Source organism: Crinia signifera, chromosome 1, assembly GCF_055691185.1.
Source record: "Crinia signifera chromosome 1, ASM5569118v1, whole genome shotgun sequence".
NCBI classification, from domain to species: domain Eukaryota; kingdom Metazoa; phylum Chordata; class Amphibia; order Anura; family Myobatrachidae; genus Crinia; species Crinia signifera.
The window spans coordinates 58,246,751-58,273,608 of record NC_139217.1 but is presented as its reverse complement, the minus strand read 5'-3'; the positions used below and the strand labels follow the sequence as shown (position 1 = coordinate 58,273,608).

Below are 26,858 nucleotides of genomic sequence, written 5' to 3'. Positions count from 1 at the left end.
GATAGTGAGAGATAGAGAGATAGAGAGAGATAGTGACAGAGAGTGATAGAGAGTGCTATATTTTGTGTCTGCTGCCCCCGCCTTTTGTGCTGATCACTATATCTGAGGTGATCAGCAACTTTTTGGGGGTGCAGAGGTTTTTTTTTTTTATATATATACCTGTCAGTTGCTGCCAGTTGCACTGTCAGTTGCACCAAAGGTTGTGCACCTGCTGCCCCTCACTGGTAATCAGTGTCGCATCACTGATCACCTTTTTTTTTTTTGAGGGTGCTGTGGGGTCTTTTTTTAATTTTTTTTTTACACACACTGTGATTTTGTGGGTGTCCTGTGGCCACTGTGCGCTGATCAGTGACGTACATCACTGATCAGCTTTTTCGGCACAGGGTTGATCTATTTTTTTTTTTTTGATCAAATTCCTGTTGCCTTTGATCGCTGTTCAGTGACGGACGTTACTGACCAACATCTGTGCTAAATTTTTGGCGCAGGACCTTTTTTTTTTTTTTTTAACCCCTTAAATTTTTTTTTTTTAACCCCTTCAATTTTTTTTTTTTTTATTGTATAAAGTATTTTTTTTTCTGCACTACATACACACTACACACTACATACCCCCCGGGTTGAAATAAAGTTTGTACCCCCCCTACACTATACACGTGTTGAAACATTTCACTACCAGTAACACAAAAATAAAAATGGCATCCCAAATGTCATCCCAAATGTCATCCCAGTCATCCAGAAGAATGTGTTCAGCGGAGGAGGCATATGCCATGCTTGCCTCTGACTCTGACACAGCCAGTGAGGCAAGCGGGGAATTTGAAGGATTCGTCTTAAGCTCCTCTTCCTCCTCTGGTGATGAGGGACCCCCTCAAAGACGCCCCCGTAGAGCAGCTGAGACCCCCCCCCAATAATTGATCTCGTATGGACCCCACCACCAGACAATTTTGAGCCCCAGGTTCCTGAGTTTTTGGCCATGCCAGGAATCCAATTTGATTCCACAGGTCTCAGAGAAATTGACTTTTTCAAATTATTTTTCTCTGATGATTTTATAAATTTAATGGTGGACCAAACTAATTTATATGCCCAGCAGTTTATTGCTCAAAACCCCACGTCATCATTTGCTAGGTGGACCCCTGTACATGCAGTAGAGATGATGACGTTTTGGGGTCTGGTGTTTCATATGGGCATAGTAAAAAAGCCAGAAATTAGGCAATATTGGAGTACAGATGTTCTGTACAGCACCCCATTTTACCGTATGGCCATGACTCGGGCTCGTTTTGAGATGATCCTTAAATTTTTGCATTACAACGATAATGCACAGTGCCCACCCAGAGATGATCCCACCTTTGACCGGCTATTCAAAGTCAGGCCGGTCATTGATCATTTCAGTGCCAAATTTGCAGAGATGTACATCCCTGAAAAATTTATTTGTATTGACGAGTCCCTTATACATTTTAAAGGAAGGGTTAAATTCCGCCAGTACCTTCCCAGTAAGAGGGCAAGGTATGGCATAAAAATGTATAAGCTGTGTGAAAGCACCTCAGGGTACACCCACATGTTTAGGGTATATGAAGGGAAGGATTCAAGAATTGAACCGCCAGAATGCCCCCCCTCCCTCGTAGGTGTTAGTGGAAAAATTGTCTGGGATTTAGTGCACCCCTTCCTGGATAAAGGTTATCACCTCTATGTGGATAACTTTTACACTAGCATCCCCCTGTTTAAGGCCCTTGGTTCAAGAGGTACAGCAGCTTGCGGTACTGTGCGCAAGAACCAAAGAGGCCTCCCAAAAACGCACATTGCCCAAGTAATGAGAAGGGGTGAAAGCATGGGAATATGCACCGAAAATATGTTGTTGGTCAAATATAAGGACAAGAGGGATGTCCTTATACTGACAACAATTCACGGAGACAGTACCACCTCCGTCCCTGTACGAGGTACCAGTACCCACACCTCAAAACCTAATTGTATCCTGGATTACAATAGGTACATGGGCGGAGTGGATCTTTCAGATCAGGTACTGAAGCCGTACAGTGCCCTGCGGAAAACAAAAATCTGGTACAAGAAGCTGGCCGTGTATATCATCCAGATGGCACTGTATAACGCTTACGTGCTATTCCGTTCTACCGGCCAGAGGGGGACATTTATGCACTTTCAAGAGGAAGTCATAAAGGGCCTAATATTTGGGAACCAGCAGGCAGAGGGCCCCAGTACTTCTAGTACTGGCCCCCGTATTGTACCAGGGCAGCATTTTCCTGATGAAATCCCCTCCACTGGAAAAAAGGGCAGGACACAAAAAAGGTGCAAAGTTTGCTATAAAAAGGGAATAAGAAAGCAAACTATTTTCCAGTGTGACACTTGCCCCGACAAACCCGGCCTATGTATAAAGGAGTGTTTTAAAATATACCACACATCTATGGATTATTAGGTTCATAATTTCACCGTGCTTCGGGGGTCTTGCTAATGCCACATAGCACCCACCATTCATTCCACCAGAATCTGAGCCGCAAAATCCAAAAATCACTCCTTCCCTTCTGAGTCCTGCCATGCACCCAACTGGTATTTTTTGGTCACATGTGAGGCATTGCCGTACTCGGGAGAAATTGGGGCACAGATTTAGGGGTGCTTTTTCTCCTTCATACCTTCTGAAAATGAAAAATTTTGAGCCAGAACTGCATTTTTGTGTAAAAAAATGTAATTTTTCATTTTCACTGCCCAGTTGTATCAAAATTGGTGAAACCCCTGGGGGTTTGAAATGTACACTATACCCCTAGATGAATTCCCTGAGGGGTGTAGTTTGCAAAATGGGGTCACTTGTGGGGGGGTTCCACTGTATTGGTGCTTTGGGGGTCTTGCTAATGCGACATAGCACCCACCAACATTCCACCAGAATTTGTGCTGCAAAATCCAAATATCACTTCTTCCCTTCTGAGTCCTGCCACTTTTTGGTCACACATGAGGCATTGCCGTACTCGGGAGAAATTGGGGCACAGATTTTGGGGTGCTTTGTCTCCTTCATTCCTTGTGAAAATGAAAAATTTTGAGCCAGAACTGCATTTTTGTGTTAAAAAATGTAATTTTTCATTTGCACAGCCCAGTTGTATCAAAATTGGTGAAACCCCTGGGGGTATGAAATGTACACTATACCCCTAGATGAATTCCCTGAGGGGTGTAGTTTGCAAAATGGGGTCACTTGTGGGGGGGTTCCACTGTATTGGTGCTTTGGGGGTCTTGCTAATGCGACATAGCACCCACCAGCATTCCACCAGAATTTGTGCTGCAAAATCCAAATATCACTCCTTCCCTTCTGAGTCCTGCCACTTTTTGGTCACACATGAGGCATTGCCGTACTCGGGAGAAATTGGGGCACAGATTTTGGGGTGCTTTGTCTCCTTCATTCCTTGTGAAAATGAAAAATTTTGAGCCAGAACTGCATTTTTGTGTTAAAAAATGTAATTTTTCATTTGCACAGCCCAGTTGTATCAAAATTGGTGAAACCCCTGGGGGTATGAAATGTACACTATACCCCTAGATGAATTCCCTGAGGGATGTAGTTTGCAAAATGGGGTCACTTGTGGGGGGGTTCCACTGTATTGGTGCTTGGGGGGTCTTGCTAATGCGACATAGCACCCACCAGCATTCCACCAGAATCTGAGCTGCAAAATCCAAAAATCACTCCTTCCCTTCTGAGTCCTGCCATGCACCCAAATGGTATTTTTTGGTCACATGTGAGGCATTGCCGTACTCGGGAGAAATTGGGGCACAGATTTTGGGGTGCTTTGTCTCCTTCATTCCTTGTGAAAATGAAAAATTTTAAACCAGAACTGCATTTTTGTGTAAAAAATGTAATTTTTCATTTGCACAGCCCAGTTGTATCAAAATTGGTGAAACCCCTGGGGGTATGAAATGTACACTATACCCCTAGATGAATTCCCTGAGGGGTGTAGTTTGCAAAATGGGGTCACTTGTGGGGGGGTTCCACTGTATTGGTGCTTGGGGGGTCTTGCTAATGCGACATAGCACCCACCAACATTCCACCAGAATCTGAGCTGCAAAATCCCAAAATCACTCCTTCCCTTCTGAGTCCTGCCATGCACCCAAATGGTATTTTTTGGTCACATGTGAGGCATTGCCGTACTCGGGAGAAATTGGGGCACAGATTTTGAGGTGCTTTGTCTCCTTCATTCCTTGTGAAAATGAAAAATTTTGAGCCAGAACTGCATTTTTGTGTAAAAAATGTAATTTTTCATTTGCACAGCCCAGTTGTATCAAAATTGGTGAAACCCCTGGGGGTATGAAATGTACACTATACCCCTAGATGAATTCCCTGAGGGGTGTAGTTTGCAAAATGGGGTCACTTGTGGGGGGGTTCCACTGTACTGGTGCTTGGGGGGTCTTGCTAATGCGACATAGCACCCACCAACATTCCACCAGAATCTGAGCTGCAAAATCCCAAAATCACTCCTTCCCTTCTGAGTCCTGCCATGCACCCAAATGGTATTTTTTGGTCACATGTGAGGCATTGCCGTACTCTGGAGAAATTGGGGCACAGATTTTGGGGTGCTTTGTCTCCTTCATTCCTTGTGAAAATGAAAAATTTTGAGCCAGAACTGCATTTTTGTGTAAAAAATTTAATTTTTCATTTTCACTGCCCAGTTGTACCACAATTGGTGAAACCCCTGGGGGTTTGAAATGTACACTATACCCCTAGATGAATTCCCTGAGGGGTGTAGTTTGCAAAATGGGGTCACTTGTGGGGGGGTTCCTAAATTTTAGCATCTTATGGTGCCTAGAAACCTACATGGTGCCTAAAAAATAATCTCATAAAAAGGAGGCTCCAAAATCAAGTAGGTGCTCCTTCTATTATGAAGCCTGTAGTTTGGTCAACGTGCACACTAGGGCCACATATAGGATATTTATGAAAACAAAAGAATTGGGGGAATCAATTTTTAGTCACATTTCTCTAGTAAAATCTACGGTGTTCCTTAGAAAAATGTATTAAAATTGCAAATCTGCAAAAAAAAAAGAAATTTTGAAATTTCACCTACACTTTGTTTTAATTCCTGTGAAACACCTAAAGGGTTAACAAACTTCCAAAATGCTGTTTTGAATACTGTGAGGGGTGCAGTTTTTGAAATGGCATCATTTATGGGGGTGTCTCACATACAAGTCCCTCAAAGTCACATCAGAACTGAACTGGTCCCTAAAAAAATCAGTGTTTGAAATTTTCTTGAAAATTTGAGAATTTGCTATTCATATTGTAAGCCTCCTAGTGTCCAAAAAAATTAAAAGGAAGTTGAAATAATGATGGAAACATAAAGTAGACATATGGTCTATGTTAGTTATTAACTATTTTGAGTGGTATGATTATTTGTCTCACAAGCAGAAAATTTTACATTTTGCAAATTGCTAAATTTTCCATTTTTTTACGACATTTTGGTATTTTTCACAAAAAAACACAGACTGTATCGACCCAAATTTACCACTAATTTGAAGTACAATGTGTCACGAGAAAACAATCTCAAAATCACTGGGATAAGTAAAAGCAAAAAAAAGTTATCCCCACTTAAGTGATACATGTCAGATTTGAAAAAAAGGGCTCTGTCAGGAAGGCAAAAACATGCTGTGTCAGGAAGGGGTTAACAGTTACAAAGTATGGCTAGTCATCATTCATTTAGGGGTCTCAGTATTAAGATTTTAAAGACAGGAAAAAGCTTATTAAGAAGGGTTGAGCGAGCAAGGTTGCTTGTTTGGAAGAGATCGGCATAACATTTTGTTGCTTACAAAAGGGCATCACAGTACTTTAGTGTACATCCTACAGAACGGGTCAAGGTTTTGAGCTGTAAAAGACAATTATTATTGTTGACAATTGTCTGCAAAGTGCTTTTGTTCTCTTAAGTGCACCATTTAAGCAAGGACGTAATGTACTATATCACATATGATATTATAATTGTTTAAAATTGTATGTTTCTGTAAAAGTTTATAGCTCTTTTATTCAAACTTTTTGTCAGTAAATAAGTTTTAATTAATCTATTGCTCTGTAATATGAGTTTCTAATATTCCACCTTGAACAAATAGCTGATGGTAAATTCTCCAAATATATGAGCAAGCTGCTTATCTAAAAGCTAAGGTTCCAGTTTTAAATAAGCATTTGACAATGCCAAGGCCCATAATGCAAAGTTTTGCTGCTGCTGACTGAGCAGGCACTGGTTGGGACAGTAGAAGAGGTTTGAGGCTTGGGAGAGCCTCAACATGAACTTGTTAGCTGGGCCACAGTAGATGTGGTGGAGAGGTCCCTATGATCCTTTCCGCAGCCTTCACTACCCTCTGCAGTTTTTGTTTGTCGTTCTCGCTTGCACCACCGTACCAGATTGTGATCGAGGAACATAAGACAGACTCCACGATGGCGGTGTAGAATACGCACAGCAGCTCCTGTGGGATGTTGAATTTCCTGAGTTGCCTCAGGAAGAACAGGCGCTGTTGGGCCTTTTTGATGTTTGTGGTTATGTTTAATCCCCATCTTAGGTCGCTGCACATGGTTGTCCCTAGGAATTTGAAGGATTCAACCCGTGACACCACTGCGTTGGCTATTGTTAGTGGGACCAGTGCATTTGTTTTTTTCCTGTAGTCGACCACCATCTCAACTGTTTTGGTGGGGTTTAGATCACGGTTGTTGCTGCTGCACCACTGTGTCAGCTTCTCCACTGCATGCCTGTAAGCGGTCTAGACACCATCCTTGATTAGGCCGATGATAGTGGTGTCATCTGCGAATTTGATGACACCATTTGTACCAACTGTTACTCTTCTTTTCTGTCTATACTACTAATTACATAGTCTGCCTTATCTTACCAATATTTTATTACATTTATTTTGAAAAAAATCGGTTACACTTTGGCCCTTATTCAGAGCTGATCGCAGTAAAAAATTGTTCTCAAAATGGCCAAAACCATGTGCACTGCAGGTGGGGCAGATGAAACATGTGCAGAGAGAGTTAGATTTGGGTGAGGTGTGTTGAATCTGAAATCTAAATTGCAGTGTAAAAATAATGCAGCCAGTATTTACCCTGCACAGAAGAAAAATAACTCACACACATCCAACTCTCCCTTCTGCACATGTTACATCTGCCCCACCTGCAGTGCAAATGGTTTAGGCCATTTTGAGAACAAATTTGTACTGCGATCAGATCTGAATAAGGGCCTTTGTTAGTCTGGCTGCTATATTTAAGTTGCAACTTGCATTTAGGTCCAACTCCAAATGAGATCATAAATAAGAATGTTCATACTGTACACTCATAATTCTATTATCCAATCACATTTTTAAGTAACTGTTCATATTTATAATTTGTATCAGATATTGGTCAGGATGTGGGATCTATTTAGGCCTATTCATGCAATTAATGGGTGAAAATGACCTGATTGCCAGCAGAACAGCAACTTGCATGGGCAATTTAACATACAATGCACGTACAGATAGTCAGATACAAGATAACAAGAGATATGAAAGGCTACACATGGTCAATATAACACAAGGACAAATTCCCCCAAGAATCTTCCACTTGTCAGAGAGAATGGCTATTTTGCACCGTTACTAATAGGATCAACCTGTCTTTAAATTGTATTTTTTCTTTAATAGCGCCTATGCCCTTCTGGAATTTTATTCTATTTTTAACCAGCAAGAGATAATTATCTGGTAGGTAAGTATGTAATAAATCAAGGCGAGTAATGGGGACAACTGCACATGTAATCATTATTAGTTACCAAGTATAGAGAAATGACCGGTGTGCCCCGGCACTGCAGAGCCTGTTAGTGCATCCCTCCTCTCCACATGTTATTTATGTGCACAATCTGCTTCATTTTCTATTACAAAACAGGAGATAATTACGTTGTGGGTGATATCAAACCTCTGAGTGTGTTCTATTATTAAAACGCATCATGCCTCATTAGATTACATGCGCTAAAGTTTTAAGATAAAACAAAGGATTTTCAAAAAGCCTGTTCACACCCTCTCTCTTTCTATCTCTCTGACCAACCACACACTTTTACCCCTTCTCTCTATCCTCTCCCCTCTCTCTTTCCTCTCTACCCCTTTCACTTTCTCTTCCCCACTCTCTTCCTAAATCCCCCTCACCCTGGGCAGGATGTACTAAGCTAAAAATGTGGTAACCCCCCCCCCCCCCTATCGCAGGGCAGGGTAACCCCACCTTTTGGGTGGGGATACCCTATAAAAGCCTATGGCCTTCTATCGCCGCCCGCCGCAAACCCGCCACCTCCGTCGACCCCCCTCCCCCTGGCTTACCTTCCTGCAGGTCCTCCTGGACCCAGAAGGTAAACCCCTCCTCCCCCTAGTTATGCAGCCGGACAACCACATGAACAGCGCATCACAATGATAAAAAATAAAACATCCATCAAAAGTTGGCAACAATAACTGTCACCTAATATAATATATATATATATATATATATATATATATATCAATTTACCTAGTAAGTGTGCAGTGTGTGCTGGGCTGGGGAGAGAGGCTGTGCTGCAACGGCAGCCTGTCATCTCTCTCCCCACTGCCCAGCTCCCTACAATGGGGGCGTGGGACCCGGTCCCCTCCATCAGACTCAGGACCCGGTAAAAAAAAACCTCTCACCACCCCTTTTTAGCACCACTGTAAGTAGGATGCACGAGGAGACAGTGCTGATTAATTACATATGTATAAGGACACATCTATAGGCTCGATGTGGTTAAATATACTCCTCATCCTTCCTCATATTTTTCTGGATGGAATCCTCTTCTTCTAAATCCCAGGTCACTGACCTCACATTAGATCACGCACACTGTGCAAAAACCAATTAGGCTAGGGCGGACAGAGGTCTCTGGTAATAGTAAATTACTTGCAAAGAGTTTTTCCTGCAATTTAAAAAGTATTGTTGTGTATGGACTTGACATCAGTTGACCTCATAGTCCTGCCAGGGATATGTGTTTATAGATGATTTATTTATACAGTTGTATGCAAAATTGGGCAACTTCCGGTCCGGTCGCTGCTGTGACTCCTGTAGCAACATAGTGATTTACACATTCAAAAAGAACAAAAATCCCAGTGTCTGCGCTAATGTTATATAGAGTGCAATATGGCTGAATCACCGTTCCACACAGTTTTTAATCAATAATTATTTAATGATTTGTAAAAAAATATATATCAAAAGTACAATAAACAATTTTCACATGATATATGATATTGATGAATATTAAATAAATAAATAAACAATGCTCATATAATTTAGGTGGCCACCTATTTTTGTTTGTTTATATGATAGCTATAACATAATTAATGAAATAAATAAAAATAAAAAATATATCTAAAAATGAAAAATATGAAAAATATATATAAAAAATGTATATGATAAAAATAAATGTCCCCGGGATTTTGTTATTAAAATTCCATATACAGATGTATGGTTGTCCACCAAGTTGCCAATAAACTAATGAATCTTCAAGCGTATTTGGCTATTAAGCAGGGATAATGTTTCCACGTATATGATACTCACGGACTCCAGTAATTATTTTGTAGCAAGATTGGAAATGCAGGGAGACTGAGGGACGATTCCGTGAGGTCTTCACTGCCCCAGTACTGCTACCTGCTCCTTTGCGGTGAATACAAGATGAAGTGCCGGGTAAGAGAACCACCTGAAAACCAGCAGTGTGATGTCAGTCCGGTACTGCTGCGTCTCTCACCCGCAGCAGTGGGTGGTCTCACCTCCGGCTAGTGCGGTGTGTCCGTGGGGCGTACTGTGTTGCGTCTCTCACCCGCTGCACAGTTGATGATGACAACAGAGCTGGAATTCAATATCCGTGTAATAGCCGCCCTTGTAATCGATGTCTCTGGTGGAATTTGCCGTGAGTAAAAGCGCACAGGACAACAATGGTGGACTTCACAAAGAAAAGTAACTCCTCTCCACGGGTGCCAGGATCCTCTAATGCGTTTCGCTCCAATGTGAGCTTTTTCAAAGAGTGATTTACACATGTGTGTGATTGGGTCCTGCATTGGGGGGGGGTAGAAACGGAGGTTTGCGCTGCATGCTTGAGGTTGGTTAACAGATTTTCAGTAATATTCAGGTCTGGGGGTTGTGCATACTAATGCCAAAACGTCTTTGTGTTTGCTTTTGCAGGGCTTTGATTTGCTGGCTGTTGGTAATGTCCAATCTCTTCTCTTTTTCAATTTCTTTGCCGATCTGGGTCATTAACTTCTTGAATTTCTTGAAATTTAATTAAATAATTTTTCCTTCCACCTGAACAGCATTTCCTGAGCCCCTGACAGGTCGTTCACTTCACACAACTACACATACAATTCAGCAATGGATGACCTTCTCTGTATATGATTTTCCTGTTTTTCTCCAAACAGGAAGCTGTCATAGGGGGTTATTCAGACTTGGTCATTGGGTATGGGCAGGAGTAGATGGGAGGCTGGGTAGGAGCAGGAGATGGGAGGCTGGGTATGGGCAGGAGAAGATGGGAGGCTGGGTATGGGCAGGAGGATATGGGAGGCTGGGTATGGGCAGGGGAAGATGGGAGGCTGGTTATGAGCATGAGATGGGAGGCTGGGTTTGGGCAGGATGGGAGGGAGATGGGAGGCTGGGTATGAGCAGGATGAGATGGGTAGGGGGGATAGGAAGGGGCTGGGTAGGAGGAGATGGGCAGCTGGGTATAGGCAGGAGATTGGAGATGGACAGCCGCAGCCAGATATGAGCAGGAGGAGATGATAGGCTGAATATGGGCAGGGGGTGGGCGGAATAATGGGTTGGACATTAGAGTGACATCACAACCCCGCCCCCATACTTTTCCAGGAGGAGCATCCTGTTATCAGTCAGTTAGGCGGCACCCGCACAGCACTGGGTGCTAGTTTGTAGCAGCATCTGCTCTGTGGTAGTGGAGCAAGAGCAGGGCACCATGCATCAGGTTATTTCGGCCATTTCAAATATGGCGCAGACTCGTCAGCCAATCGGAACTTGCGGACTGGCAGCCAATCACCATGGCTGTTGGTACGCGAGCTCTGATTGGTTCAGGAGCCGCACTGCATTTGAACTGGACGAGAGCCGACGGAGGGGTGGGGGAAGCCTGTGGTGCTGTGCTCCGCTGTCCCACTAGCCTCTCATCGGTGGCGAGCACAGAGTGGATAGTGGTCGAGCCACCTGGATCGCTGCTGCGAGCTACTGGTATTTTTGGGTTGGTGACCACTGACCTAGATGGTGCACAGCTTTAGTCATTACTAACTGTCACATGACCCAAACACCTAGTTGGTGCACAGTTGTGGTCATTGCTGTCACATGACCCAAATCCCCTAGCAAATGCACAGCTGTAGTCATTACTGTCACATGACCCAAATCACCTAGCTGGTGCACAGCTGTGGTCATTACTATCACATTTTCAAACCTGCTGCATTCATTCCTACTATAGATCCACAAGTTGCCTGATATACATGAACTGTTGGTAGATCTTGAGGACAGGGTTGCCCACCTCTGGCCTACTGTATACTATAGGCCAGAGGTTCCCAAATGTTTTTGAATCACAGCACCACGAAGCATCTGAATTTTTTTTGTGGCACCCCTAGGCTAATGGTTTCTCCTTGGGAAATTCAGAAACAAATATTAAGTTAAATAAATTGTGTTAATATCTCATCCTTAGGATCAGTTATGTGGTAATGGACATGATTCACTTCTGTTTGTCCATAATTTGACTACTATTTTGGACATATATAACTTGAATTGGTCCTGGACCATCAACTCGGGGCACCCCTGCAAGTACCTCAAGGCACCCCAGGGTGCTACGGCACACAGTTTTGGAACCACTGCTATAGGCCATTGATATTGTTAAATATTATTACTATAATGTGTATATATATATATATATAGATAGATAGATAGATAGATAGATAGATAGATAGAGAGAGAAGACTCTTGTTTCGCGCCACATGTTTTTTGGTTACTATGTTAGGGCTGCCTGACTTACAAGATCCCCAGTTGGATAGGGATAAGTAGTGAGAGTATGGGTGACAAGTGTAAGATGGTGCCCTTATTATAACCTCAGCAATTGGATCAATAATGCCTTGTAATCAAACTTTAAAACACGTAAAGTAAAGTCCAAAGTTTATAAACATTTATTAAAAATTCTCTTATTCCACAACAATGTAGGTGGCTTTTCCAGACTATTAAAAGGTTCACAATATTTATTTTATTTCAAGATAGCAAACAAAACGTTCCCAACGTGTTTCATTCCCTACGTGGGACTTCATCAGGGGTTCGCGGATGTCATTATAATCAATTCCAATGATTTTCGTAGGGGGAGTGTCTACATTGAGTTGGTTTCTTTGTTAGGTCCTTATAAAGAATTTGTTCAAGGGTACTCTACCGCTTTTTTCACTCATAGTTCAGCGTAAGAGCCTCACAATTTCCACACATAGATACACCTTAATTAGGTTAATATATTAACAGCTCTGTTTCGTTTGAAATGGACCAGCTGTACCATTTCTCCAAGATCTGCCGGGGTTCCCAAATAGACTGCTATGTCTGTTAGGGCAATGTTGGAAATTAATATAAAACTTTAATACAGAGTCTGGGATTAATCAGGGTACAGTTCTCGCCTTCAGGAGATGTGCTCAGTGGGAAGGCTCTGTAGGAGTGGGCTACAGTAGGAACTGTATTCTGATTAATCCCAGACTCTGTATTGAGGTTTTATATTAATTTCCAACATTGCCCTAACAGACATAGCAGTCTATTTGGGAACCCCGGCAGATCTTGGAGAAACGGTCCAGCTGGTCCATTTCAAACGAAACAGAGCTGTTAATATATTAACCTAATTAAGGTGTATCTATGTGTGAAAATTGTGAGGCTCTTACGCTGACCTATGAGTGAAAAAAGCAGTAGAGTACCCTTGAACAAAGAAACCAACTCATTGTAGACACTCCCTCTACGAAAATCGTTGGAATTGATTATAATGACATCCGCGAACCCTGATGAAGTCCCACGTAGGGACGAAATGCGTTGGGTACGTTTTGTTTGCTATCCTGAAATAAAAGAAATATTGTGAACCTTTTAATAGTCTAGAAAAGCCACCTACATTGTTGTGGAATAAGAGACTTTTTAATAAATGTTTATAAACTTTGGACTTGTTTTAAAGTTTGTTTACAAGGCATTATTGATCCAATTGCTGAGGTCATAATAAGGGCGCCATCTTACAATTGTCACCCATATATATATATATATATATATATATATATATATAAAATAGTCCAGAATATCGGCACTCACCCCTAACTACAACTTGTCGCCCCGGGTGCCTCCCTGTGTAGGCTTGTATGCAGAAGGAGATAGATGGTGGCACTCACGGGTAGTAAAAGAAAGAAACAAACTCAGGGCTTGTAGCTTAACGTTTCAATTCATTAAGAATTTTCCTCAGAAGCAAGTGTGTCAGTGTACAAACGAGATATAAATACCTTTTACCAGGAAGGTGCTATTTAGCCCCGGAACTGATGCTGTGCCTCCTAGTTCCTAATCAGTAAAAAAGGTCTTCTAAAAAACTATCTTTCTTTTACAGAGCTAAGTACTCATTGCAGTTTTTATTTGTAACAGCGTATTAGCATATATTTTGGTTGTTTTTATATACTTACCCAAACTGCCTTCTGTTCCCTGTACCCGCCCCTCCCCCCCTACCTGAATTAACTGTATGTATATATTTTTTTTTTACAAAAAAAAATGTATACTTTGGGCAGTATTCAATGTGATTATTCTCCGTGCATGGCGAGCGTTTTTTTTCACTCGCCATGCACTCGCCGTGTTTTTGCGGAGATTCTCCATGTTTGGAGACTCTCCGTCACGGCACTTTATACACTATTCAATGTGACTGATACTCGCCGCCCCTCGCGGCGAGTATCAGCCAATCCGGCGTATGAGGTGACGCCGCAGGGAGCCCGAGGACGGTGGCAGGCAGGGAGATGGAAGTCTCCCTGCCTGCCCCAGAACGTATGTGGGGGGGAGGTAGGCTCCCCGGGAGCCAGGCAGCACAGGCTGCCCCCCCCCCCCTGGAGAGCCAACAGGGGGCCGGGTATTCACTGCACCCGATCGTGCATATGTAATGATCGGATGCAGTGAATATATGAATATCTAATGAGCGGCTCGGCTCTCGGCCCCCTGCTGGCTGCTCTGTGTAAAAAAAAATATATATATATATATATTGTTTAAAATTAAATATATATTCATGTGCTATAAGCACATGAATAAAAATAGCATGCCCTTTCACAGATTAAAATTCCTGATTTTTTTACACCAAAATTAAAACAAAAAACCTTTTATTGTAAAAGTTCATATTCCACTTCTCCATGAAAAGATGGAGAATTGCTACACGGAGAGACACGGCGAAAATCACTTAGAAAGACGGCGAGAAGTGCACGTTGAATAGGGTTGCTCGCTTTTTGAGAGCAAAAGTCTCCATCCAACGCAAGAAAAGCACAAACTCGCCATAAAACACAGAGAATTTTTCTCATTGAATACTGCCCTTTGTGTAGACCTGTATATTAATTAAATAAAAAAAAACCTTTCTTTTAAATCAAATTACTTGATACATGTACGAACTTATTGCATAGAAATTATCATATAAGTCTAGTTAGGCGCTGGGTTTCTCACCATACCTTCCATATATATATATATATATATATATATATATATATATATATATATATATATACACATGGTCAGGGTTTATGTAGGTTTTTCTTTTTGCTGCACAAGAGGACCACTTTTTCTAGAATGTTCCGCAGAGTGGGAGATTGTGGATTGCATGTTAATCCCCCTCTAGAAATCCTGCGTTTGCCCCTTTGATTTTATTTTGACTGTAGATCGGTTGAACCGCAACCCTGTCAGTATTGCATTTTGCAGAGAACAGCCCGCTTCCCTCAGCTCCGCCCATTAGAAAACAGTTATAAAGTGCTTTCTCCCAGTTACCAGAATCCATATGGTGAAATGCGTTATTCAAAAATACACTAAAAATAGATACATGACCTCACAAACCAGGAGGAAATGGTAGTTGTGCACAATGTCACAAATTGAGCGCTGTTAGGAGGGATAAATTACAGGGAAAGTCTTCTAAGTGCATTACTGATAGGATTCTTCAGAAATGATTACAACATTTAAAAGCCAAGTACTGGTATTATTTGTCATTGTATGCCATAGCTCAGAGAACACTTTCAGCCCTTGGCAAAAAAAAAAAAAATGTACTGTCTGTCCTTCTATAACCTCCCGATAAAACGCATGACCTTTTGAACAAGTACAATGGATTGGATATTTCAGTTTTGCAGACAAATGTTTGTAAATGTTTGTAAATTCCTGCAGGCACTGTCATATTAATTATTGTCTTGAGATACTGTGTTAATGACCTCTGCAATTACTTAATATGACATTCTCTTATGTAAATACCTTTTTTTTTTGTTGGTACATTTATAATCAGAACAATGATCAATTGGGTCAATTTTATTTTAAATTTTACACATCATATTATGGAATGTTTTTGAAAATAAAAAGAGCAGTCAGTGGTGTAGACAGCCGATACATAAATAATCACTCCACCCACACCCGCAAAGGCGGTGTGGCCTCCCAGGAAGTGGCCATGGTCTCCTGGGAACCCCATATACACAATAATGTCAAACTGGAACATGGGAACACCTGGTTCCTGGACATTATGGAGGAGTCAGATTTTGTTGTCACACCCCTCCCTCTTCGCACTCTTCTTGTGACCCCTATGGGGAAGAGCATTGGTTTAAGCAGAGATTCGTATTATTTAGGAATTTTATCCCAACACAAAAATGAAATATCCCAATGAAAATAAATGCAATAAAGTCTGCAGATACCTCAAACCTTTATTGAAAAGTAATAAACAGTGGCAGTTTTTACCTATAGGCTGCAGGACTCCAGCCACCCTCAGTAAAATCCGCCACCTTGCTCACCCTTAGTTAATTTAGACGCAGTCCGTGAGACTGAATTGGGTTCACTGTGACTGGCAAGGCAGTAAGGCAGTCCCATTAAGAGGTGTTCCCTCCCTCCAGGACTGCCAGTCCAGGCTGCTATAGGCAGAGAGTTTGCTTCCTGCAGAAAACCACTCCCTGCCTCGCCGTGCAGCCCTTAAATGTCAGGGGTATGCACATGCACAGTACCATCACTGATACATGCACCTGGCCCAATGCCTTTCACTGCGTTCTACAGGCACTGGGTCCCTGGATTGTGGTGGAGAGCAGGACCCGGTGGTGGGGAATGGGACTCAGCAGAATGGGAGCCACCGCAGGAAATCGATGCAAAATGTTGTAGCATGTGATTCAGTTCAGTGCAATGTGCCATTCCAATACCACACATCGTGTTCATCCACATCACAAATTGTCTCACAACAATTGTGCGTGCAGCCAACCTCATGATTCCTGGGGTACTGTAAACTGACTGATACATATGCAGCACAGCCAAGCTTTGTGGCAATTCTCAGCGGTACATCGACTCACAAATCCATCCACAGTTCCACAACCTTGAAAGGTTTCTGCAGTCTGTGCCAATGCGAGTAGGGCAGAGACTTTCACTAATCTGTGGCTGAGACGATCATCACAGACATTCCCTGACAACGCATAGGCATGACTGCGGTTTTTCGAACACATCAAGAAAACAGCAGGTTTCCACCCCCTACATGTGGCTTCCTGTCAGCCAAAGTCTGGCCACATTGTGTTTACGATCCATACACATTTGCTGACGCTATTTCCTCTTGTGCTGTGCAATACATCCGGTATGCATCCGCCATCATTGATTATTCGTCGTTGATAATTGATTGATTTGCAAATTCTCCATTTAAGGATTAAGGGGGAGATTCTGTCAACTAAAAATGCGGTAAAAACCCTGTTATCTGGGTTTTTACCGCATGTTGGGCTGCTCTAAGCATCCCCCGCCGGGTTACCGCACCGAACCCCCGCCGCCCCACTACCGACCCCCCCTCACCTGTGTCCGGGTAGCACAGAGCTGTGCTGCCCGGACCTGTGACCTCCTCCTCCCTGCACTATGATCCTCTTCCGGGTGCAGGGAGGAGGAAAGCCAGCCCCCCCTGCAGCAGGCAGCAGCCGGGTAAGAGAGGGATCGGGGAGCCGCCGGGTCCCGCCGCTCATCACCGGGTCAACGCAAAAGACAGCAAGAGCTGTCTTTTGTGATAATTATCGCATATGTTAGAGCATATGCAATAATTATGTTTGTAAGGGGGCGCGGATGTTAGAGCATCCCCCCTAACTCTGAATCACGCCCTAGGTGCAAGTCTTGCAGACTTTGCAAAATGTTTTTGGTGAGGGATTCTGAAGCAAGTTCTGATATCTTTACCTGAGAATAATAAATTCCTCACCTTCCCACACAGAAAAATGGAGTGTAAATGCAACTAACAGTGTGGAAAAAAAAAACCGACATGAAAATCAACAAGTAGTAAACTGCATTTTTACGTCTTGTTTAAAAACAGAATTTTATTTTTGTATGTATGTATTTATGTACAGTATGTACTGTATGCATGTATGTATGTGAGTATGCATTTATATATGTACTGGAGGTATGTATATATATGTAGTGTATGTGTGCAATTGTCGACCACAGGGGGCCCTAGATAGAGGGGTGCCCAGTTTCTGACCCCCTGAGGCCCCCCCTCCCCCCACACACACACACTCACACACACCCTTAATCTGGCTCTGTGTAAGGACATCTAATTAGTCAGAGATGTGTCCCATCATGCTGGGGAGATTCATCCACTCATTAGCTGGCCCTTGTTGTGTCCTAATTGACATCTGTGACAAATCTCAAACCTGTGTTGACCAAGATCACTCTTCACGTTGTACTCACACATTACTATTGTCTGAGCCAATCACTGTGTAAATGTGTAGAGTGTTTTTTTGGTACTTGTGAGTTATCCGGGCGTCCGATTTTGGATCCGATATCGTATGCGATATCGTATGCGATATCGCATGCAAATCGCATGCAAATCGTAAATACAAAATCGGGAGCCTCACAAGTACCGATTTGCTATTCATTTCATTACCCCACTATCCCCAAAGTGTGTCTATCAACGTGAACCCGAAGCGTGGCGAGCGCAGCGAGCCCGCGAGGGGCGGCGGTACGCGTCCTCCGACCTTTTCATGCCCTACTATCCACTAGGGCGTGGAGTGAGAATAGAACAGTGTGGCGAGCGCAGCGAGCCACCGAGCCCGAAGCGTGGCGAGCGCAGCGAGCCCCGCGAGGGGACGCGGACACCTTCACAGGTATCCGCGTGCCCTTGCGGGCTTCACAGGTGTCCGCGTCCCCTCGCGGGGCTCGCTGCGCTCGCCACGCTTCGGGCTCGGTGGCTCGCTGCGCTCGCCACACTATTCTATTCTCACTCCACGCCCTAGTGGATAGTAGGGCATGAAAAGGTCGGAGGATGCGTACCGCCGCCCCTCGCGGGCTCGCTGCGCTCGCCACGCTTCGGGTTCACGTTGATAGACACACTTTGGGGATAGTGGGGTAATGAAATGAATAGCAAATCTGATGCAAATCGCATGCTAAATCGCATGTAAATCGCATGTAAATCGCAAATCGGATCCGATATCGTATGCGATATCGTATGCGATATCGCATGCAAATCGCATGCAAATCGTAAGTACAAAATCGGACGCCCGGATAACTCACAAGTACCGTTTTTTTTTTTATTATTGTGGCTGTAACTTCTATTTCAGTTGAGTTTATTGATAAATACAAAGAATGAGCTGCTAATGGCAGAGGTAATAAAAGACCAATTACAGAGTGGTATTAATAATTCCTCATCTAGTAGACCAGGATTGGGATATCCAGTAGGTTGTCAAGGAATTATACAGGGACAGATGTGATGACCTTCTGCCACCTGGTAATGAAACGCACATTAAGCCTTTGTGGAGTAGGGGGGCAGGGCATTTAAAACAGGGAAGTCCACCCCCACTGCTCCCTCTTGTCACTCCTCTGCCACCCCTGACTGTACCAACTCCCCCCTGCTTCTCCATGAGGCCACAGCATTGCAGGTTCTACAAGATTGACTCCTGTGTAGGGAAAAGTCTCGGGCACCTTGAGGACTGATTCTGCTCATCTCCAACCACCACTGCCAGCCCATCAGCAGCAGCTCTCATAGCAGTGCCATAGCTTGTGCAGAGCACTGGCCCCCTGAGCATATCCAGCCTGCCCTCACTTAGGGACTATACAATGCCACAGCGCAGCAGTGCGCCCTAGTTGGGGAAATGGGGCCCCAAAGAGTGGGGCTTGTAGGCACTTGCCCACAGTTGCCCCCAGCACCTTATTCTATCTCTGTATACTGCTGAAGGATGTATTTTGATTAGTATATAGCCCTGAATATGGGAGAAAATACATTATTTTTGCGTACACAGTTTTGGAGTCGGTTACGCCCATTTTCCATCCAACTCTGTATAAGCTCCTACAGTATCACTGTATAGAGTATGTTACATTTTACATTGATAGACCTACTGAACTTGCCATTCTTGTAGATGTTGAGTATGCTTGAAAAAAATAAAATAAAGCTTTTTGACAATACTTTTACATACAAAACCTTCCCTGTTCTAAATTGCTTTCATCCCCGTCTTTCTAGAGTGGTTTGGACAGCTACTGCTTCCTGCTGTTTGCTGCGATCTGCTTGGCAGGTGCCCTCTATCTCTATTTCATATTGCCCGAGACGAAGAACAAGTCTTTCAGTGAAATTGACCAAGCGTTTGCCAAAATAAATAAAACCTCTTCGGCACCGATGGAACTGGAGAAGCGTTCAAGCAAAGAGAAGACGGTTGAACAGTTAGAGCATAATGACTCTTGCGTGCCCAGCAGTGACCAAAACAATCTGGAGATGCAGAGAATGACTCAGATGTGAAATGCGTTGGGTATCATTAACTTTATTGCAAGTCCCATAAGTTGTGTAAAGTTTGGATGATGATGGTTACATCCTGCAAGAAGAATTATAGCAATGACAATATTTTTTTGATGTTCTTATAATCCCCAGGTCATTTTTTTTTTTAAATAAAAGAATTGTTTTTATTTTAGATCTGGTCAGTGCTATAAAATGTCCTATATTCTGGTGCAAAACTTCTTAGGACATTGTTAAACATACAGGACCTGATTCAATGGTATAATGACGACTATTATTTACGACTTTCACTTGTGTCTAAATGGATATACAGTTGGAGCCGGCCTCTTCATTGGAGGGGCTGACGAAAGTCTCTCCTAATTTTCACACCCCCCCCCCCTCCCCCTCTTAAGATATTTTTAGGATTTATGTTGAAAACAAACCTTTTAGTTATTACAATTTAAAAAAACAGCAAACAGCTTAATGTTGTTGTTGTCTGACAAACAACAGACTTTTATCGCTTACTCTGATCAAATATTTGTAAGTTTAACCAGGGCTGCCAATAGGGGGGTGCTGTTGGTAGCTCATTTTGCCGACCGCAACCACCCCGACTGCCTCCACTGCACTGCGCTCAGTGCGCTGAACAGAGCAGGTCCTGGAGCTCATGCTTATTCAACCCAGGATGCCGGCGACCAATTAAAATGCTGCAACAGCTTTTGAGCCAATCAGAGCTTGTGTACCGGCAGCCAATCAGGCTCACCAGCCGGTGCTGCATTTTAATTGGCTGCCGGCATCCTGAGTTGAAGAAGCCTGCACTACAGGACCTCTGGGCTGCAGCTCAGCGGAAGAGGAGATGTGGGAGCAGGAGCCGGGTTACGGTAAGTCAAGTGAGGAGGGGGGGCCCGGACTGGAAATGAGTCCCGGGTACCAAAATTCCTGATGGCCTCCCTGAGTTTAACTCTGTTAATTCTGGGAACAGTGGCATATTTCTAATGGATGCAGTATGTGCAGTGCGCCACACTGCACACCCATTTTATTTTTAATACTTAACCCTTTGAGTGCCAATTGAATTTGTCGAAATAGGTGTAAAAATTGTCCTGTAATGTTTATCTTACATAGGAAATATAATCTTTTTTTTACACTACATTATTTGAATTTATATAACAAATGCGAGAAATGCTATTATTTTTAGTATACATTTTTACGCATCTCTCACAGAGATGCTGGCACTCAAAGGGTTAACCCCAACAGAGTCCCAGTATGCCGGCAGCAGCTCTGCGGAAATCACCGGAAACATGGCTGCCACGCCATTTTTCTAGAGATCTGCATATGTGTAGAAGGGTCTGAGCACTGTAGTGTTCAGATTCCACAGCGCTGCAGGCAGAGAGGAGGTGGCCCGGATGGAAGAGGCTGCAGATGGGCCTTATACTCTCTTAAATTGCCCCTGGCTGGGAAACCATATTACTTTTAATAACCATAAGCTCCAACTAACCGCCCTGGGATGGGGGAAGATTATGTTCCCACTACACTAAATTGAATCTATAAAAAAAAAAGGGAAATCAGATAACAGCATTTTTAGTTTCAGAAATCCAATGACTGTACAAAACATTATAGAATTTGCATTTATAATGTCCTAACAAACCAAAAGCTAATATACACTTTGCTGTATTTCCACACCACTAATCGGACACACTTCCAACAGCAGCCGCAGCCTCCATAGTTTTTGGGGATGCAATGCTGTGAAATATACCAAGCTCTGGAATGTGAAGAATTCTCTAGTTTGATTCCTGCAGATATCACCATCTGAAGAAGGCATGGTGCTGCTGGAGGCCCTGTGCTTCACATTTCAAAATTTACCAGAGGAGGATTTCTCCAGAACCCTCCCCAGGAATGGCCACTGCCTCGGTCAGTAGACTGCATAGTTGGAGAGACCCCTGATTCACTTTGCACACATAAGCGGGACTGGCTCCTTTCGTGTACTCTATAAAACAGTATTATCACATGGTGAAATGTGATTTTGGCCACTAATATCGGGCCCAGATTGAATTAAGATGTATGATTGATCATTGACCACATGTTAAAAGAATGAACAAAAATCTGCCAACATTTTGCTCACATTGCAATCTGTCAAAATTACTCTCTCTCTATTAAGGAAAGGACAAGGCCCCTCCAGGGGCGAATTTAGGGGTCAGGCCGCCCCTAGGCACACAAATTGTGTCTGCTGGGTGGATGCCCATGCACACTATGGGCCTAATTCTTATTGGCACGGTAAGCAGCAAAGTTCGCTGCTTACCGAGCACTGAAATGCTGTCCCGCCAAGTGCCCGCCTACCCCTGCTGAATCTGCTTGGTACCAAGAGAAGGGATGTGTTCAGTAACACATCCCCTCGCATGCCTCTGCTAGCAGGAGAAATCATTTAATGGTCGCAAACCATCAAAGAATTTCTCCTGCCTTCAGAAATAAAAGTCAGTCAGTCTGTGTCCGCCGAAGAAGAGAAGGGCACTGACGTCGTGAGATGTCAGCCACACGGCCCTGGCAGGCATCGACCCATAAAATGCTGGGCGTTCCCATGGTCCAGCACCGTTTCCACCACCACGGCTCCCTCCCCGCAAAGAACGGCTCAGCGATTGTGTAACTCGCCAAAGCCATTCGGTACTGGGTTCTGCACATGCACAAATAAGGGGATGCGTAGACCCCCCCAACCATCGTAATGGGCCGAATTCAGTGTTTAATTCCCCCTATGTTAGTACTCCATATTCTGCACATGATCTTAAAGACCAGCCTCCTACCTCATATTAATAAAAACTTTAGCAGTATTCTCCAACTCTACCACTGGTCTCATTTATGTGTCAACATAATCCTGAGAGTAAGATGAAAAATGTAACTTTATTCAATGTGTTATTTTTACACATGAATATTAGGTACTTGTGTACAATCCTGGCTCCAACGATGTCCATCACATAGTAAAAAAACCGCATCGCATGCGATTTTTAACAGAAATGCATCCAAATGCATTGAAATTAGTATCAAACATGTTCAATGGCCCCCAAATGTCATTTTTGAGGCTGTACCACCCCCACTATCAACGCGAACCCGAAGCGTGGCGAGCGCAGCGGTACGCGTCCTACGACCTTTTCATACCCCCACTATCCATGTCGGCGTGGAGTTGAGAATAGAAAGTTTGGCGAGTGCAGCGAGCCACCGAGCCCGAAGCGTGGCGAGCGGACACGGATACCTTCACAGGTATACGCGTCCCCTCGCGGGCTTCACAGGTGTCCGTGTCCCCTCGCTGGCTTCACAGGTGTCCGCGTCCCCTGGCGGGGCTCGCTGCGCTCGCCACGCTTCTATTCTCAACTCCACGCCGAGGTGGATAGTGGGGGTATGAAAAGGTCGTAGGACGCGTACCGCCGCCGCTCGCCACGCTTCGGGTTCGCGTTGATAGTGGGGGTGGTACAGCCTCAAAAATGACATTTGGTGGCCATTGAACATGTTTGGTACTAATTTCAATGCATTTGGATGCATTTCTGTTAAAAATCGCATTTTTTAACAGATCGCAATTTTTAAAATAAAAATGCTTAAAAACTGCAAAAATCGCATCCCATCGCATGCCATCGCATGCCACTACATATGGCATGCGATGGTATGCGATGGGAGCCGTGAAAGTACACAAGTACCGAATATTATTTAATTAAATTAGTCCAGCGGTTCTCAAACTGTGGGTCCTGACCCTAAAGTGGGTCACGACCTTCTCAGCATGGGGTCGCGACTCCATGTGGCTGACCATCAGGCTGATGACTTTTCTAATCTCAGTCAGTGATCCGAGGAGTCTGGAAAAGCTGTTTGTCTGTTATGTTAGACTCGTCACATCATTTTGTGCCTCCACCATGCTGGTGCTGACTACACATGTGATGTGATGACCTTCTGCAGTAACTTGCTGGGGTCCCGTAATTATTTTTATTGTATGATGGGGTCCCAGATCAAAATAGAAAGAGGACATCTGAATTAGTCCATTTACACCTATAGATGTTCTTGAAAAAATAGGCAGAAACCCATCCGGAAATAAGCCAAGACCTTTTCACTGCCACCTCCAAACAAGGACATTTAAAAATCAAGTCCTTCAGTGGGTGCAAAAGCCATAGCACAACTGGGACTCATTTTGCCTGGTGTGTACATGACCTGTAATGCCGCGTATTGTGCAGGTGAAGCATATATCACTGTCAGTATTGGAACAGAAGCTAAGCCCCGTAGCAAAGCTTGCAGAACGTCAGTGTACAAAATCCCTGTTCTAAGATGCCAAACACAGCTCCAGGCCACTAATAATACTGTTTCCACTTGATGGTTAAAAGTAGGTTAGTCATTTTCATGTAAGGACTCGGGAGACAAATGAAATGCGCAATGATAATTTGTATCCTATTATAAAACAATCCTTTTGAATTTTATAATGGTACTAGATATGTTATTTTCACTAAGAACAATTTCTCGGGTACTGCGCCAAAGAAAAGGAACACATCGTTTATCGCAACATGAATCTCTGATTTATACTATTAATGCCTAGAAACAAAACACAGACGGCAATTCATGTGTATAATTAAGGATTGGCTTAATATACAGATTGATACATTTCAACTATGAAGCACTTATTGCAGTTTAATTTTTAAAATTTAAACAAACTGTTAATCATACATGGTTACGCTTTTGAAATCTGTATTCTGATTCTGCAACCAAGACATTCAGAGGGGTAGATGTATGTGCGTAGCAGTGATAAGGGAGGAGAAGTGATAAAGTGCCTGGTACTTTATCACCCAGCCTGTAACTTAACAGTAAGGAGCTGATTGGCCGGTGATAAAGTACCAGGCACTTTATCACTTCTGCTTCCTTATCACTGTTTCATACATCTACCCCAACTATTACTTCACTTTGCGATGTTCACAGTTGCTTAAGGTGTTGAAGATTTACTGAGACATACAGTTATGCTGCCCATACATATGTTAGATATCGCATACAATCCTTCGATTTCGACCGCATCTGGCCGATAAATCGAATGATTGTATGCACAAAATGTGTACCATTCGACGCGATGCGCGGGCACGCCGCTCGAATGTTGCGTCTCACGGTCTTATGTACTACACTTAATATTTCTCGAATTGTACGTGTGGTGGAATGCTGTTTTGCGCGCATGCGATTTTTCTAAATGGCGACGTGCGATTCTTGAAGAGTTCTGGACACTTCCTGGCCACTCCTCTTCGACCCAGAGTGCACATGACTGGAGAGGAGGCTGGATGCACGCTGCTGGGCTCCCATGCTGATGGGGAAAAGGTAGGCATGCTACACCACTGAACAACAATGTTTTTATTAATTAATAAACAACACTGCCCACTTTATATGCTGCATACTTTCATGCTGCACCACTGCAAGTACAGGGCACATGTGCACACCATTATACTGCCCCCCATTTTAGGCAGGCTACACCAATGCCACCAATGTTTTTAATATTAAAAAAAAAAACACTGCCCACTTTATATGCTGTATACTTTCCAATACCAAATTTTTTTATCGAACGGTACATTCGATAAATCGTATGATCTAATGCAAAATCAAATGCACTAAAATGCAAATTTCATGCGATTTATCGAATGGTGAGCTTCAAGGGAAATCGAACCCGAGATCGAATCGAATGCAATCGCACATATGTATGGGCAGCATAAGACTCCAGTGTACTCCAGTACTGAAGACATAATGATCTCAAACATGTAGAAGTATCCATAGGGGGTGGTCCGGGGGTGCACCGGACCACCCATTAGACCGCCGACCGCCGCAATTTAAAGAAATGACAGCCGGGCAGAAAAGGGCTGTACGCTGCCCGGCTGTATAATCACTGTATAAAACAAGCAGCTCCGTCCCTGTCAATACCGGCCAATCAGGAGCGGCCACCAATCCCAGTAATGCCGCTCCTGATTGGCTGCCGGCCGCGAGCTCCTGGCTCGCGGGAGTATTGAATAAAGATAGCGACGGGGCCCCCGCTGCCTGTGACAGTGCTGGCTGTGTGCGTGCGTGATAGCGCCAGAAGAGGGCCCCGTCCCCTTCCCTGCTGTTTCTAAGGTGCCGCAGCAATTTCACCCTCCCCCCGCTCCCTCCCTCTGACCTGCTCTCCCGTCCAAGTAGGCGCCGCTGCACTCCCCCGCTGCCTCCCCCAGTCATAACTCACCCGCCCTGCTCCTGGTCGCTCCGTCCGTCCACTGACAGTGCCGCTCCTTGAGAAGAGCTGCTGCGCTCCTACAAAGTAAGTACACTGCCACCAATGTATTTTGCTGGTATTAACCAGCAAACCACTGGCCACCAATGTATTTATGTATTGTGCTGGTATTAACCAGCAAACCACTGCCCACCAATGTAAAAAAAAAAAAAAGAGCTAGTAATGTATGCATCGCTGGTACAGGCCAGCGATATATACGTTACTAGTGCCACTGCCCACCAGTGTAAATAAATGAGTTGTAACATATACATTGATGGTGCAGGCCAGCGATGTATACGTTACCAGCTTGTTTTTATTTTAAATTGGTGGGCAGTGGCACTAGTAACGTATACCAGTGATGCATACATTACCAGCTCACTTTTTTTTTTTTTTTACATTGGTGGGCAGTGGATTGCTGGTTAATACCAGCATAATACATAAATACAATGGTGGGCAGTGGTTTGCTGGTTAATACCAGCATAATACATAAATACATTGGTGGGCAGTGGTTTGCTGGTTAATACCAGCATAATACATAAATACATTGGTGGGCAGTGGTTTGCTGGTTAATACCAGCATAATACATAAATACATTGGAATTCAAACCCTGCCCATTATGTAAATAGCCTTATAATGAAAGATTTTAAGCAAAGCATTTTCTGAAAATCTCTTGCTCTTTGGGGAAAGTAGCTCAGTGTGTACGCACTACTTTGGTAAAAGATATATCTTTCAGAGATTTTGGCAAA

General features: G+C 43.6%; 1 protein-coding gene across 1 annotated transcript in view; it reads left to right on the top strand.

The window, feature by feature from the left end:
- The window catches only part of SLC2A9 (solute carrier family 2 member 9), a 278,105-nt gene extending 258,029 nt beyond the window's left edge, over positions 1-20,076 (top strand). Inside the window, exon 14 of the mRNA XM_083157786.1 lies at positions 19,635-20,076. Coding sequence (XP_083013912.1) covers positions 19,635-19,907 — 273 coding nt within the window. The 3' untranslated portion in view covers positions 19,908-20,076. The remainder of the gene's footprint in view (positions 1-19,634) is intronic.
- Positions 20,077-26,858: the final 6,782 nt, after the last annotated feature.